This window comes from Artibeus jamaicensis, unplaced genomic scaffold (assembly GCF_021234435.1).
Source record: "Artibeus jamaicensis isolate MK-2021 breed Jamaican fruit bat unplaced genomic scaffold, CSHL_Jam_final scaffold_3128, whole genome shotgun sequence".
NCBI lineage: Eukaryota > Metazoa > Chordata > Mammalia > Chiroptera > Phyllostomidae > Artibeus > Artibeus jamaicensis.
This window is the reverse complement of record NW_026522036.1, coordinates 755,910-773,366: the sequence shown is the minus strand read 5'-3', so window position 1 is coordinate 773,366 and position 17,457 is coordinate 755,910. Positions and strand designations below refer to the sequence as shown.

Here is a 17,457-nt window from a genome sequence, read left to right as displayed (position 1 = left end):
AAAAAATAACTTAAAAATACATATTTTCCTTTTTTAATTTTATTTTCCAATTACAGTTGATATTGAATATTATTATACATTAGTTTCAGGTGCACAGTATAGTGGTTAGACAATTACATAATTTACAATGTGATCCCCCTGATAATTCAAGTACCCACCTGGCATCATACATAGTTATTACAATATTATTGCCTGTCTTCCCTAAGCTGAATTTACATCCCTGTGACTATTTTGTAATTGCCAAGTCGCACTTATCAATTTCTTCACCTTTTCATCCACCCCCCAAACCCCCTCACCTCTGGCAAACATCAGTTTGTTCTTTTTCTAAAGAGGAAACTGAGTCCCAGGGACAAAGAGATTTATTTGCCTGGCATGACTTCATTAGGGGCAGAGCTGGAAGGAGGGAATCCAGACACTCAGTCCAGGGCTCTTTCCTCTAGTAATTTCTACCAGAAGGTGTTTCAAGAAGGATTCAGTTCTGAAGTTAGCCCATCTGCTCTTAAATATCATGTATTCTGTATTTTTCCTAACACCTTAGAAATGCTTACCTCTAAACTGCATAGGTCAGTGATTTAATGCTTTTTTTTTCTTTCCCAAAGCTCATTTATTCTCTGAAGTATTAAATTCTTGAAGGCATTTGAGGAACTATCAAAACATACATAAAAATTAAGTAATCCCCCTAAAGACTGAGAGATGTGGACCATTCTCTCAAGCATGTTGAGGTCAAAGCCCTTTGTCTGTTGCAGATATCAAGAAATATAATCTCACATTTGAAGCCTTTCTCCAGAGACCCCCAAACACTTACACATGTAATTTTACTGTGGCAAGAACAGATCTTCACACTCCCACCTGCAGATGGAGAAACAGAGGTTCAAAAGGTTTAAGGGGTTCTTCCGAAGGTATGTTAAATGGATAGAGGTCCTAACTAAAGGGCTCTAGGGCCCTCTAAACCCCTCCCCAGAATTCTTCACCTCCTACCAGCATCAGGACACCGTCCCCAGTGTGTGTAGCCAGAGGCCGGGGCTGTAACACCCCATCACCTCTGGGTCACATTTGCCTGTCATTTGAGGAAGCTACATCATACAGTAGCTTTGGTATAAGTCCTGATTAAATATCCCAGTGCCAACCTTTACTATCTGTCTCACCTTAAATAAGTTCCCCCAAACCTTCTGGACTCCTCCTCTCTGAAAAAAATTGAGATATTCATGTCGTTGTTTGGTTTTCCCACCAGATCATGAGCTCCTGGGAAGCTGGGACCACCGCTAGACAATATGCGTGCTGCCAGCACTGGCATGGCACCAGCCACCCAGCACACATACAATACACGTCTGTTGAACTGCTGAGTTACTGAGAGAACTGAGTTAGACAGTCCACCTAAGTGCCCTAAGGTCCTGTCTGCTGCTCGTGTAAATTCCTTGTAGCAGGAATTTACTGCTACAAGGAAGCCTTGTAGCTTTCACACACACACATCCTGTGCTTCCTCCTGCAGGAATCATCAAAGGCTGGAAATCCCCCTCTCCAGTTCCACTGGAGATAATGTGAATGTCTTCTGTCACTCACAGGTTAATTTGGGAATATGAAGTGATGCCATGCACAAGAACACAGGATCCCTTCACTTGATTAGGGCTCCATGAACCACTTTATCCCAAATTCCAGAATCCAGCAACAGATTTAAAAATGCACAAAAATCAGACAAATTGGTTATCAGCAAGGGCTGTGCATCAGAATCCCCTTGGGGAGTTTTAAAAATAAACAAACAAAAGTAAACCAATAAGCAAGGGATCCATCTCCAAAATATGTTTCAGAAAGTTCAGGGCAGGGCTCTGCATATATTTTTTTCTCTAGTTGATTGTGATAGTTTGCCTGATTAAGGAGTCTTTGCATTCAACATATACAAGTTGTTATTACTATTCTTTTTAAAAATCCAATGTCTTCCAAGCTGGGGGTACAAAATACTAGTTAAATGAAACAGCTCATTTCTTTCTGACAAGTTATCTTCATTAAGCATATCAGTAATCATCCATGGGCAGGAAATTTTTGTTTCTAATAGTTGATCACAGTAATTCATTTCGCTGAGCTCACCCATTCACACGTGGCCTCATCGATAGATGTGACTGGTTGGTAGTGCCTCTGAGGGGCTCGATTGGACCAGTCCTGATTCAACACTCAGCAATGCAGAGCATAGGTCCAAGAGAGCGCTAGATGTCTGGGGGAATTTCCACCTCTGCCTGGGCATTTTGTGCAGAATCCAAGAACCCCCCAGCTTTGGCTTCCTGCCTTTGCACAGTATGTGGAGGTTCAGCAGAGTATGCTTATCAGCTTTGCTGCAGGATACTCTCACTTCACCTTGAGAAGCCTCCTTGACAGGTGCAATTATGTTGTCCATCATCTGCTGGGAGCTCTTTGAATAACTTCCCACACATTAAAAACCAGTTCACAGCCACACTCCCTTTCCAACTTGCTTCTTCCGATCTTTCTTCTTCTCTCTCTGCAAATTTATCCATGAACTTATGCCCAGTTTTTAGATTACTCTAGCTACAATTGTTTATAACAGCTCTGACAATGTGCTAGTGGTTCTGGAAACAGATGGCTTCAGCTTCTGCTGTCCTAAACTTCTAATTTAGCGATACTGGACCCTTTACCCTTCTCTGAGTACACCTTGCCGTTTCGTCACTCTTACCTTCACATGTGCTCATATCACCTGACGTGCTCCTTTTGCTTGTCACTTTTCCACTTTCATTCTCCTGACAGCTCCTGTCTTTCCTTCATGTCTCAGTTCAGTTCTTTTCTTCTCTGGGAAACTTCCCTTGGCCACCCCTCTCCAATGATCAACAATATATATGATTGTCTCCTGAGAAAGGGAGCCATTTCAGGGTCAAAGAGTGACCTATTCTTCGCTGCGTCCCCAGTGCTTACCATGGGTCAAAGTCCTGTGAGCCTTTCTTGAAGGGGTGGATGAACTGATGCAACAGTCATACTTAGTTAAAACTATTAGGAAACATTGTGAGTATTATTGTCAGGTAGCGGTCCAGCTGAAAGGCGCTATGCACCAACAGAGATGGAGTTTTGAGCACCTGGTTGATGAAATTAATTTACTTACACTCAACTATCTCAGGCCTAGCAAAATTAAAACAGTTTATACCCAGATGATTTGTAGCCTTTGAGGTATCATAAAAGGTGGTCTTGCTCAACCAAGGGGGCCAGCACTATAGGTGTGTGGCCTTTACATTTACACAGGGCACCTTGCTGAGGAGGACCTCTTGCTTGGTTCAGGGCTCTGCTGTGACTGTGTCACGTTCCTTAATATTTTTAAAACATTTTTATGTTGCATGGGACCTCATATTCATGTCACCAATCCTACCTGGTAGAGCTGGTGCCTGCCAAACAGGCAGGTCCTCGAGAGATTATGGTATAGTTAGGATCTCCCTGAATATGTGACGGGTGCTGCCTTTGGTCTTTTTATTTTCCTTTTCACTATTCAAAGAGTCAAGGGACTACTGACCCCAGAGTTGGTACGGTGCCCATGGGAAAGTGTCAGGGTTAGTCGTCGCCCAGTGAAAAACCTTTAAAAGGCACTTAAAACAAATAATTAGAGTCTATTAAAAAGTCATTTCTAACTTGAAAAGTAATTGCAAGTCCATGGACCTCTTCACAGCAACTCTCTGTTTTATTTCATATCATCTGCAGGCATATTTTAAAGATAGATAAGAGCAGTCAGTTTGAGCTCTTTCACTATAATGGAATTTTACTTGCCTCCCACAGACAATGAGAGAAGAATTTTAGCCTAGCCATTTTCCTCTGTGGCTTAATTTAAGTGTGAAAGAAACTTGTTGCAAAAGTATACCCTTGAATGGAAAAAATACCAATAAACATAAAAACAATTTTTAGGTTTATTCCTTGAGATAACTTTATAGTAAGACCTTCAACAAAAATGACTTTCTATGTAAAGTCAATTTATGAGTACAAACTAAACTGAGGAATGTAAATTTCCAGGAAAAGAAATATAGAATATCTAAATATATTTTTTCTATAAATATTTCAAATGGTATTTATGGTAAGCATTAAACTGGTCTGGAAAATACCTTGAAATTTTTACTTCTCTGTAAAATTGACATTAAATAATTATTTTCTATGTATGTGATTTTTATAATAGTTCTTTTACTTATTACAAACATGACCTGTGTCCATTGTATAAAATCTAGGACAAGCAGAAAGAAAAAAACAAGTCGGTCTAACCACTGTTGCTGCTTTTTGATAGAAGTCCTTTCTGCCTTTTTTTCTTTACAAAAATGGGCTCATAAACTAGGTATTGTATTGCAACCTGCTTATAATACACAAGGTGGACAAAAGTAGATGTATTGTTGTTTGTAATAAGTAATACAAGAATAAACTGTGTTTCACGTACTCACAACCATAAACCTCCTTTTGCCCCACCCTGTATTTCTGTCTCATTATATATATTTTTATACTTTATTATGGCATGTGTGTATGTATATAGGTATGTATATATGGTATTCTTTGAATGCATGTACTATAATTTATTCAACCCATACTTATTCTTAGAAAATTAGGTCATTTCAAGGTATTTTTCACAAGTACAGACACCTATTTAGCAATAGCTTATTAATAGAGCTATGAAGGTATTATGTACATTTTTATTAATATATATTATTGATTATGCCATTACAGTTGTCCCATTTCCCCTTTATTCCCCTCCACCCTGCACACCCCTCCCCCACCACACCCCCTTTAGTTTATGTCCATGTGTCTCAAGTTATTTAGATTCTATATTTCCCATACTATTCTTGCCCTCCCCCTGTCTATTTTCTACCTACTGCCTATGCTACTTATTCTCTGTACCTTCTCCCCCCTTCTCCTCCTCCCACTCCCCTGTTGCTAACCCTCCATGTGATCTCCATTTCTATGGTTCCTCTTCTGATCTAGCTGCCCTCTTAATTTGCTTTTGTTTTAGGTGTGATTGTTAATAACTGTGAGTTTGCTGTCCTTTCACTGTTCATATTTTTATCTTCTTTTTCTTAGATAATTTACTTTAACATTTCATATAATAATGGCTTGGTGATGACAAACTCCTTGAACTTGATCTTATCTGAGAAGCACTTTCTCTGTCCTTACATTCTAAATGAAAGCTTTGCTGGATAGAGCAATCTTGGTTGTAGGTCTTTGGATTTCATGACTTGCAATACTTTTTTCCAGCCCCTTCTTGCCTGTAAGGTCTCTTTTGAGAAATCCACTGACAGTCTGATGGGAACTCCTTTGTAGGTGACTGTCCCCTTAGCTCTTGCTGCTTCTAGGATTCTCTCCTTCATTTTAATCTTGGCTAATGTAATTATGATGTGCCTTGGTGTGTTCCTTCTTGGGTTCACCTTCTTTGGGACTCTCTGAGCTTCCTGGATTTCCTGGAAGTCTATTGCCTTTGCCAGATTAGCGAAGTTCTCCTTCATTATTTGTTCAAATACGTTTTCCACTTTTTGCTCTTCTTCTTCTGCTATCCCTATAATTCAGATGTTGGAACTTTTAAAGATGCCCTGGAGATTCCTTAGCCTCTCCTCATTTTTTTGAGTTCTTGTTTCTTCATTGTTTTCTGTTTGGTCATTTTTTTCTTCCTTCTGAAGATAATGCAAAGTTCAAAGATACTTTGGGCTCAGTATAGTGTACAAAGATAATAAGACACAGCCCCTTTGATTTGAGTCCCAGTTTTCTTTCCATCACTATTGGTTCCCTGTGCATTTCTCTTCATTTCACTTAGTGTAGCCTTCATTTGTTCATCTACTTTGTGACCAAAATCAACCAGTTCTGTGAGCATCCTGATCACCAGTATTTTGAACTTTGCATCTGATAGGTTGGCCATCTCTTTGTCACTTAGAAGTATTGGCTCTGCAGCCCTGGCTGGTGTAGCTCAGTGGATTGAGCATGGGCCTGCAAATCAAAGGATCGCGGTTTGATTCCCAGTCAGGGCACATGCCTGGGTTGCACCAGTTCCCAGCAGGGAACGCGCAAGAGGCAACCATACATTTATATTTCTCTCCCTTTCTTCTTCCCTTCCCCTCTAAAGATAAATAAATAAAATCTTAAAAAAAAAAAAAAACCCCGAAGTATTGGCTCTGGGGCTTTGAATTGTTCTTCTGCTTGAGCCATAATGTTTTGGTTTGTCAGTCTGGATGAATGGTTCATCGTTGTCATACTTCCATACAGTTCAATTTTCTGTGCTTTGGTTGCGTTTTTGTTACTAAAACTTTGTCGTCTTTAAACTCGGTTGTGCAAGGAGGCACGGTGTTTCCACCTACTCATCCATCTTGGCCAGAAGCTCCCATCTAAATTTTTAATATTAAATATCCTTGGGCTCAGTATAGTGTACAAAGATAATAAGACACAGCCCCTCTGCCTAAAAGATACCTTAACTGAGTAGGAAAAAGGACATAAATATAACTAACGATAATGCAAAAATAATGTCAAGGGAGCAAAAAGAAGGAAGTAACTGAGGAATTAAGGAAACTGTGCCAGAGGAGACCCTGGAAATACATAGAGTTTTGATAAGGAAATGAGGGGAAGAGAGTGCTCTGAGTGGAAGGAAGAGCACAGGCCCAGGCCCGAGGGGTAAACGTGCACCGTGTCTTCAGGAGCAAGTGGAGTAGACAGTGCATAATGGAAGTGGAGCAGACTGCAAAGACTAAAGGCCATTCTCACAAGTTTTTACTTCTGACTGTAAGAAGTGAGAGGTCAGTACTATCTGGAGCAGCTGGAAGCAAGACTGGATCCAGTTTTAAGAACTTAACTCTGGTTGAGTTTGGCTGGAAGGGGATAGAGTCTGAGGTAGTCTGTAATCAGGAGTCTTGCATCCATCCAGGTGAGAGGGGTGGGGAGCCTCACCTGGCTGTGAGACCTGGCCTCACTATAGGCAGTATAATCCAAAGAACCCAACATTCGGATTCAGGTGGGAGAGGGCTTTGGGGGGAAGACACTCAGGAAGCTGTCTAGTTTAAGTAATTCCTTGTTACCTTGCTAAGCTACTAGAGTTCAGGATGATGTCTTTTGGGTGACCTTGTCCTCAGTGCAGAGCCTGTGGCAATCAAACAGGTGGCTCTTAGCTAATCCTTATTAAATGGCAGGGTCATAACCAGTGTTTCCTGTGAGGAAGACAGAACCTTTGCATTCCTTAAAAGTAGCTACTGTCTTTTAAGCACGAGGCTGTAGCAGAAGAATACAGTGACATATTCAAGAACCAAAGCTTTATCATCTTTTAAAGTATAATCCTTATAGTTTAAATAAGAGCATGTCTTAATCACCACACCTGGATCATAAAAGCTATGAAATCTAAATATGCTTGTGAGATTTTAAGCACTGATGAATAGGCATTAATGAAGGCAGGAGAAAATTTTGGTTCAAAACCAAGTTATTAGATCGTCCAGGGCATGGTATCATGCAACTGACCACAGCGCAACACTCACTTTAAGGAGTGGTTATGCTGTTCTGTATCTCAATGAGGGTGGTGATTTCATGGGCTTATACATTTGTTAGAGTTTGTGAGCTGGACGCTTAAAACTTGCTCATGCTATTCTATATAGATTATGAGGCCTTAATGAAGTTGATATAAAGATCATTAGAACCAAAATTTAAATTGTTACCACAATCTGATTATCGACACTGTTTCAAACTATTTCTTCCCCAGATATGTATTCCATGTATATTCAAACCTTTTTATAAAAGCCCACTTATAGCAACTCGGTGCAGCCCAGGTGTTGTGTGCACTGCCTGCAGGTCAGACCCCGTGTGGTCGCTGGAGGGTATAGTGGTGAGCATCTAGGACAAGGCCCTGCCCTGCCAGAGCCAAAGCAGCCGCCAACTCAAGACCTCAGAGGAAGTGTAACAGAGCTGGCCTTAGGTTCCTTCAGCTAGGGAGCTTGATCTTTGGAGAAGGGAAGAAAACATTTTTTAAAGGTCAGGTTGAAAAACGTCACGATGCACTTGCTGTGCTGCCCTCTCTTGCCATTTGGTTCTGACTTTAACACCTTTAGCAATTTTGAATAAAGCTGTGTTATTCTGACACTGGGTTAGGTCCTCGGGGATGATCCTAACAGTGGGTGTCATTTCTCATGGAGGTGTAAGAGCCTTGCTATACCCTATTATGTGTGAATTCTGAACACTTAACTGAACGGGTATGAATCTGCTCTGTTAAGTTTTCTTTATACCCAGGAAATCCAATAGTTCATCATGGTCAAGGTCACTGTGAAATTTTCCGCTGGTGACATGGCCTACTTATGCTCAGGTTTAGCAACTTCATGGGCAGTTGGGGAAGAAGGGCAGTCTTTTGGAAGTAAAAACAAAACCAGTGCCATTAGTTTAACTTGGAAATGAATCATAGTGCTGGAAGATAATCTTAGACCTCAACAGACCCAGGTTCTGTCATTTTAACTGTGAAGAGAACTGAGACACAGTGAAGTGAAGTGACTTGCCCAAGTTAACTTGTATAGTTTGGACAGATCATGGGCTAGCAGCAAGGTGACTTGTCTTCCAGACTGGACCACATTGACAGTCCCATATCTAAAACATTCATGTTCCCATTTGGCCAAATGGAAAGGGACCTCACCTCTATTTAGAAACCTTTCAAGGGAAGGAGTAGAGATGCCCTTGGCAAGCCATCCCAGGATTTCCCAGCCTTTCCTACTGGGAATTTCATGTGCTATTTTTGTCCTCCAACCCCACACTGCAAAGTGCCACTACCGATTACTTCCTTTGAACAAATAGGAATTTTAATCATTCTCTTTTTACTTAATTTTAATCCTCCAAAGTCCTGCTCCATTTGCCACAGTTAACGTGCAGAAACTTCACTTGCGATGAAAGTCATACTTCTCTTGGTAGCCTGGCATTTCAGCATTTTAAGAAGCTAAGTAGCTCCGTCCTCATTAAATTAGACTCAAATTGGAGAACAGAATTACATACTTAAACAACACAGAGGCAAAATGATGGATTAATGTTATACCTAATGTAACGCATTGTGACATGCAGTAAGAGCATTAGACCAATTAGCAAGCGACTCTTCTGCCCGGGTTCATCTTTTCTGCTGGGTATGTAGCAAAGTGATGGTGATTTGAAGGATGGCATTTATCAAATGCCCTTGGATAGAAAGTTTCCACTTTGGGAATATGACCTGCATTCATTTCACAAAGACATCACCCCATCGCCTGGAAACACAGCAAAAAAAACTGGTACACCAAAAGTACTGCCTCCAAATTGGCATCTATAGATCTGACTTTATTTCTAGAAATCATTGAAATCCATCACAATTTTATCTCAATTGAAGTTAGTATGTTCCAAAAATAAATCCTGCTCTTTTCTTGAAAGCTACCAAATCTTAAATGATACAATTTAGCCGGTTCATTGATTTGGGATCCCCCACTTCCCCTACCTTTTCTGGTCTTGTTTCTCTATCGGTCTGATTGGTCACAGAAAGGAGAGGTAAACAATAAATCTCCCCTTCCTTGTGGCGTGAATTCCCAAGATACTGTCAGAAACAAAATGTATGGGGAGGTGGGGGGAGTTAAGGTCAGCCACTTTGGGGGTGGAGGTGGTTTTCTGCTGTGGTAAAGCAGAAAAACCCTGTCACTGAGTTTAAATTAACAGACTCTACCCGGAGGGGAGCCATGGTCTTTGTGTGGCTGATTAATGTCAGCCTTGTAAACACAGTGCTCCAACCACAAGGCTCGCCCGCTGAGCAGATGCTGGGAGGAGACAGCATCGTCTGCTTGGGGATCTGAGCAGGGCCTGATGCATCTGAATAAGGCTAGATGAGAAAGCAAAGACCAGGAATGTAGGAGATGTGTTTAATGAGATTCCAGCTCTCTGTCCCAGGGAAGGAAACACAGGCAGCCATTAAAGCACGTTCCCTTCAGGCCCAGGGGCCTCACACAGCAGCACAGTGTGCATCCAGCTCCTCTCCCAACTCAGCTGTTCTAAGCACCAGGGCTTTCAGGGCAGGGAGTCCAAAGTTACCTTCCCAAATGATCTTCAGGCCTGAAGAGGAAGTGTCTCTGGGGGCAGATCTTAAATCCTTAAGCAGATTGAGCAAGAAGCGTAGGGAAAAAAGGACTTTTTCTCTGGTGCATACCTAAAAAACCCTGATGGCACCAAACAAGTGCATCAGCCCTGGTTTATGGGTCAGTGAAGTGGGTTTTGTAGTTGTCAGCAGTTGCTCTGAGGAAAGGCCCCGGATGGATTTCCTGCCCCATTTGATTGCTGGTGAGACTGCTGTACCATATGTTGGGGGTGGATGTTAAATCCACGGGGAATGTGTGATTTGAAAACCTAGAAACTTATGTGGTATACTTATGTAAATCAATGATATGTTTCCATAAATTCATTTCTGTGACCTTGACAGGTGTCCTGAGACCACCCAGTTAGTCAAGGTATCTCCTGGGGCATGCACCCAGCTCTGACATGCGGGCAATGACTTGTTTTTTAGGTACAATTTCAATCACCTCCACAACCCTCTGTGCATTTACCCCAGAGAGCTATGCTAAAGAATTTAATCTTCCAGACACTAAATATAGCCAAAAACCTCCCCTAAGACCTCTGCTCTGGGGCCTTATTTCTAGAGAAGAGGAAGGCCTCTCTTTTTTTTTATCTCATTACCTATGAAATCAGAGGTTGTTGTTTATATATCATAGAGTGGTTGTTTTGAGAGATAAATTTAAGTAAATGATCAAACTTTGGAAAAAATGGACTCTCTGGAATGGAACCAAGAACAAGCTCTTAGTGTTGACCTTTTGGCGAAAGCCACATAATGCGATTTATGCCATCTGCTCAGGATGTATGATTTTATTGGTTTGCTGGGAATTTGGCTTAAGGGAAATGTACACTGGGGGAGTTACTGCCAAATGTCCATCCCCATGGTGAGCTGTGAAGGTAGAAAACAACGCAGACTTAGGCCCTCCCCTCTAAGGGTGTATACTCTGGGGTCCATGGTTCACAAAAGTCATTGCCAGGTGTTGTCAGAGGGAAAGTCATGACTGATGACTGTTCTCATTAAGAGGATTTGGGTGTTTTTTCAGCCTATGGATAATTAAATTTTGCTTCTTGTAAATCTTAACTACCAGCAAATTTGACATTTAGAAACCATTTTGAAGTGCTGAGATCCTATCATAAAAACAGTTAAATCAGTCTTCAGAACCAGAAGTAAACCCAGTCACCAGTTGCTGACTCAGTGGTTGTTAATGGACGTTTCCTGGTTGATACATTTTTGCCTTAGTACCTATTGAGATAAAATTGTATTTTGGTAACTAAGTGCATTTCTTTATATCGTAGAGCTGGAGATCCCCCTGGGACTAGATCTTCTCCCTTCTTTGACGGGGTGCTCCAGGCTCATGGCCATTGGATTTCATCTATATTCCCTCATGAACTCACCCATTCTCCTGGCTCTGCAGACCTTCTAAATGCTGATGACCCTCAAATTTACAGTTCCAGCTTGAACCTCTCTGCTCTCCAGCCTCCTGCCCTAACTTCCTACTTGAATGTCCACTTAAATATAAAATGTCCATCCCAAATTTAATTTTCCCAAAACAGGGATCCTGGTCTTTCATCCAAATCCTCATCCCCTTGCACACTCTCCATCTCAGCTGGTGATCACTCCCTCTTTCACTTGCTCAGGCCAAAACCTGGGTGAAAGTCATCCTCGAATGTTCTTTTTCTGTCACATCCCATATCTTGCCAGCTCCCCAATCAGAAAACAGTCTTTTCTCACCACCCACACGTTCAGAATAGATCTGGGACCAGGCTGCTTCTCCCTCCTCCCCGCCCCCCTGTTGGGGCTGCCATCTCACGCACCCGTATTCCTGTGGAAGCCTCCACCTGCTCTCCCTGCCTTCCCTCTTAACTGCTCTTCATCCTGTTCACAACCATCATGAGTGATCCTGTTAAAACCCAAGGGACATTACACGACTCCCCTCCTAAGCCCTCCAGTGGCTTCCCACCTTCCCACCCCTCCCCGCTCGCTCCACCACAGGGTCTGCTCCCTGATCTCATCTTCTCTTTCTCCCTTCCTGACCCTGGTCACACCAGTCCTCTCGACAGTGCTCCTCAAACGGAGCTGACGGGCTCCCACCTCAGGGCCTCTGCACTTGCATGTGCCTCCACCTGGGGGGTCCTCCCCACAGGTAGTCGTGTTCATTCCCTCCTCTTCTTTAGGTTTTCACTTAAATGTCAAGGCCTCCTCTGACCACCTTATTTAAAATCACTGCCCTTCTCTCCATCTCCCAGATACTCATCCCCCACAGCACTCCTCATCCCCCCCCTTGTGGTTTTATTTTTCTCCCTTTTCACTCCATGCCACTTAGTTTTATTCTTTGTTGTTGATTTCTAATTTACTAGGATGTAAAAATTTCCACAGGAAATGTTTGGCTCTTGTTCATTGATAGACTCTCTAGCATCTAGAATAAATAGTCTTGATAGATTCTAGATAAACATTTGTTGAAGTAGTCAATTAATTTATATTTGCCTTTCTGTGGCACATCTTTTCACCCTCATATCTATTGGCATCTTAATTTTTCTTTTAATATATTAGGAATATGCAACTATTTCTGATATTTGTTGCCAATATTTTTACCTCCTTACTCTTTAATTTTGTTGCATATATTTTACAAACTGAAGTTTACATCCTTGTAGGACCAAAGCTGTGGGTTAGGATTGCTTTTCCCTTGTGTGGTCCTTCGAAAGTCAGCACAGTCCTCAGATGCTAGAGCAGAGGGTCAGATAGCACCTTCTGCTCTCACATTGTCACGTCTCCTGCAGGTATCAACAGGAAGGTTGTGTACTCCCTGGCTTACTCAGCTGATGGCTTCTTCTCCATTGATGAGTCATCTGGCATCATCATCCTGGAGCAGCCGCTGGACCGGGAGCAGCAGCCCTCCTACAACATCAGCGTGCAGGCCACCGACCAGAGCCCTGGACAGGCCCTGTCCTCCCTTGCCACCGTCACCATCACTGTCCTGGACATTAACGACAACCCTCCTGTGTTTGAAAGGAGAGACTACCTGGTGACTGTGCCTGAAGACACCTCCCCTGGCACTCAAGTCCTTGCCGTTTTTGCCACCAGCAAAGATATTGGCACAAATGCTGAGATTACATATCTCATTCGTTCTGGGAATGAAAAAGGGAAATTTAGGATCAACCCAAAGACAGGTAAGTAGACAGCAGCCTACTTAGAATTCAAGGCTTCATTCTGTTCTCCTTCAGCTCCTGCCCCCGTAACCACTTTGCTTGGTGGGCTCTTTTCCTCCTGATACTTTCCTGCAGCAGAAACAAGTCTTCTCACAGCAGGGCCTACAGGCAGGCCCGAGTGCCCTCTGGCACTCTGAGTTCTGAGGATGCCCCTCTAAGTTCAAAGCTCCTAACTTTGGACCCACTTGGCAGATGCTTGACCCCCAGGTTGTCTCCCGGATTTCCCACAGGAAGGTTGGGGAGCAGTAATTGTGGTTCTTTGATGGGGAGAGGAAGTGTTCTTTGCACACTGAGCACAAGAGTTTGTTTGTTCATTTCCCTATTTTTTCTGTGTGTTCCTTTGTTTTCTAACTTGGACTGTGTGTTTATGAGTTGGGAAGTGCTCCTGGAGATTAGTGTTTGTTTGCCACCATCCACACTCAGGCTGCCACTCTCTGGTCGCCTACCAAGGCAGACACTGATGAGGAACCTGACAGTGACCTGCAGGCCTTCCTCACCTGGCACCGCCGTCAGCTGGAGTTGGCTCCGTAGCTGAGTCCTGTTCACTGCTCCTGGGCCCCACCCTGTCATCTCTCACCACATGCCTTTCACACCCCAGGGGAAGATGTGGCATCATCTGGAGAAAAGGTGCCTGGGAAAAAAATGAGAGAAACCCCTGGGCTTTCTCTTCATCAGAGGCTTAATAATGATTAGGGATAATTTGAATGCAGTGTTTGTATTAATATTTCTGAAGCACTTTTGTGGATATTCTCATTTGTTTACTACCTCATGAGTGGGCAAGGCAGTCCCATTTTGCAGATAAGAAAGATGAGACTCTCACACCTTCTGGCCATGGGACACAATTCCCCCATTACTCAAGGAATATGTACCTGTTGCACAATGTGGCAAAGGAGGTCCATTTGGATAGTCCAGTAAATAAATACAAACATGAGACTATCATAATTAGGAAAATTAGCAATGCTCATTTAACATAGCAAATGCACCAGCTTCCTATTAAATCACTAGTTATTTCTCACATTTTCCATAGGAGAAAAACAGAACTTCAGAGAGATTAAATAATTTATCCAATGCCTACTGTGAGTAAGTGGAGGATTCAGAATTTGAACTCACATCTTGCTGACTTTGGAATATATGCTTAACATCTAATTACACTGCCATGCTATGGAGGGTACAAAAAATGAAGGAGGTATAGTCCCTGCCCTTAAGTATAGGGAGGTGGAAATATTGATGGAGGAATTACATTAGCAGCTCCTCCCAGCACCAACTCTGTTTATTAAGGCCATTACTTCAAATTAAAATGTATGGAAGTTTTCCTCATTTAAATGTGCATTGGCCTTAGCCTGTCTCGTTATGTCCATTTTTATATAAACACCATGGGGAAATGGTTAAGTGCTGTTTAAATTTGGCACTGAATAACAAGACTGGGTGCAACATAAGATGCTAAGGGTGATAATTAGCAAGAAAACTTAATTATGGGGAGAAAAAGACTCTTGGTACAGGTATGACTTCTGTTTCTCACCTTAAGTAGAAGGGCAGACTTAGCACATTCTACTGTGAATAGATGTGACATACGCACCTTGGGCCGGCTGATTGTTTCTCAGTGACCAGTTACCAACTGCGGCGTGAAGGAAGCACTGGGTTTCCTCACTAGAAAGGGCTTGCACGGGAGGGAAATAGCTCTCATGGAACTTCTCCTAGGGATGGCACCCAGCTAGTTGCTTCCACGCCTCCTATTTGCTTAATCTAAATGTATCGGTGACACAGATGTTATTGCTGTCCTGTAGTGGTGGACACTGAGCTCATGCTTACTATTTGGCCACTAATTCCCGGGTATTTTCTCTTCTACTTTGTCACTATACTGTCACACTTTTGCAATCGTTGCCCTCTTTGTCTCATAACAGTGTTAGATAAGAACAGAGAGCTGAAGACCGGGGACACAGGGAACGAGACTTTTTATGAGAGTGCAGCTGTCTGAAAGCGTTTATTGGCTCACCAGGGTTGGGGTCGCGCACTTGCACCCACACATCTCAGCTCATTCCCAGTGAGCCTGAGTCTACTTGAAAAACTGAGATGCACTTACCAGGGATGTTGTTCCTGTCCCCAGTTGCACATTCCCGTTCCCAGTTACACGAGGATGAATAATGCCAGACGGTCAGGTTGCCTGAGAGACGCTCAGGAACTATTATAGAAACATGCATATACTTCATTTCTTCAGTGCTGTGTCAGATGCATAGCTACATTTTTAACTGGCAGCATTAATCAGACTCAGCAGGAAATTAAATAAACAAATTCCGGACTATCTAATATTCTTGGCCGAGGATGATGTTGTATTTCCATGATCATGGAATTGCTGACCAGTGGTTTTTCCTAATCCAATCTAAAGCTCCCCATTTTTCTTCCAAGGGGGTATATCAGTCTCTGAAGTCCTGGACTATGAATTATGCAAGAAGTTTTACCTGGTGGTGGAAGCTAAAGATGGGGGCACCCCAGCTCTCAGCGCCGTGGCCACTGTGAACATCGACCTCACAGATGTGAATGACAATCCTCCCAAGTTCAGTCAAGACATCTACAGTGCTGTCATAAGTGAAGATGCCTTGGTTGGGGACTCTGTCATTTTGGTAGGTGCCAGTGGGAGGCCCAGATGTCTGGGACTAACAGTCCTCAACAGAGTGAAAAAGTGGGCAAAGTCTGTTGTGGATTCTCTTCACATTTTTTTCCTTTCAATGTCTTTTTGTCCCCAGTAACTCTCCTCAGGCACGAGTCTTTCAACTTGTCCTTCTTCAGTTTGCCTGTCAGCAAGGGTCTGAAAAATGCATTTATATCAAACTACAAGTCACTGATAATCACAATTCCCCAGGAATGTATTTTTGAGAGACCAAAACATACCATGAAATGAATTTGTAACAGTGGCCCCTACTAGCTTGTAACATTAGATGACAAGTTATTAGGTAGCTAAGGATAGAATAAAATCCCTTCCAGCCCCCTATGTGTGCATGTGCATGCACACACGCAAAGGCAGCTACAAATGGGAGCAAGTATAAGATGAGTCGGCTACTCTTACAGGAGCTCTTCTTTCCAGAAGGACTTTTTTTCTAATACCAATAAGAATAAATGAAGTATTGGGAGAACATCAGCTCTCTGAGACTTACATGTTACATTTTGGAAACAATCAATCCCATCCTTGCCATCCCCATCATCCCTGGGTTGGACAGGTCTCTTCCATCCATCCTCATCTCTGGCTCCTGCAGCACTAAGTTGTGGGTGTGCATTCTTTACACATCAGATATAGACTTTCCAGGTCCTTGCTCCTTCCTGGACATTATGAAACTGCTTCCACACATATAAATCCCAGCACCACCAACATGAGCATCAGACAGTGGGATGTGTGTTGCCCAGGTGGGAAAGGCAATATTCTTAGTCTTCCATAACATAGAAATGCATGGGTTGAGAGAATGCCCAGCGCGGTGACAGAAATCATTGTTTTGCAGAACTGGAACAGGACCACAGGAGTATCCCTATCAGTTAGCTTCCGCTCTATCCTTACTAGCTCAAGGCCTGCAGAAAATCAGGCCTAATAAGTATTAGGCTGCAGGCAGGTAAAAATCAGCAGAATAAAATGGCAGCTCCAGCAGTGGCGGCTTCCTCCTGGAGCCAACCCCACCACCTCTCCCACTGGGGTCATGATCACTGTCACTGATGAGTATAGCACCTAAGACAACTTTCAGAGCTGTGCCAACTGGTAGTCACCTGAAACCCTAAAAATAAACCTTTTCTCTTGTCATGTCATTTCTTTGTTTTGCTTATATCCTGTGAAGCTAATAGCAGAAGATGCTGATAGCCAGCCCAATGGACAGATTCATTTTTCCATTGTGAGTGGAGATCGTGACAATGAATTTGCTGTGGACCCTGTCTTGGGACTTGTGAAGGTTAAGAAGAAATTGGACCGGGAACGGGTAAGCTAGTTCAGGGCAGCTCCCTTTCCATCCACTCCCATCCACGCCTATCCCTTCACTGAAATCAGGCACAGCCTTACCGAGTAGAAGTAGGAAGAGTGTCCGTTCTAAACACTGTGCACAAATTGGGATGGGCTAAAATGCAGCACAATGATTGGGTAAGACTATTGAAAGAATTTTCTGCAAATAGATGTCAATGGTGCTGAGGTTGAGAAACTCTGGTTTAGAACCAAAGTGGAGGGAGCAGAGCAGAGCCCGCAGCTCTTCTGAGCGG

The 17,457-nt window shown here is 42.8% G+C and overlaps 1 protein-coding gene across 2 annotated transcripts in view; it reads left to right on the top strand.

Moving 5' to 3' along the window:
• FAT3 (FAT atypical cadherin 3) overlaps positions 1 to 17,457 on the top strand; it is a 649,640-nt gene that overhangs the window by 582,885 nt on the left and 49,298 nt on the right. For both annotated transcript variants that reach the window (XM_053656923.1, XM_053656924.1), the window contains 3 exons: positions 12,802 to 13,191; positions 15,634 to 15,848; positions 17,046 to 17,183. In XM_053656923.1, the coding sequence (XP_053512898.1) occupies positions 12,802 to 13,191; positions 15,634 to 15,848; positions 17,046 to 17,183 (743 nt within the window). The remainder of the gene's footprint in view (positions 1 to 12,801; positions 13,192 to 15,633; positions 15,849 to 17,045; positions 17,184 to 17,457) is intronic.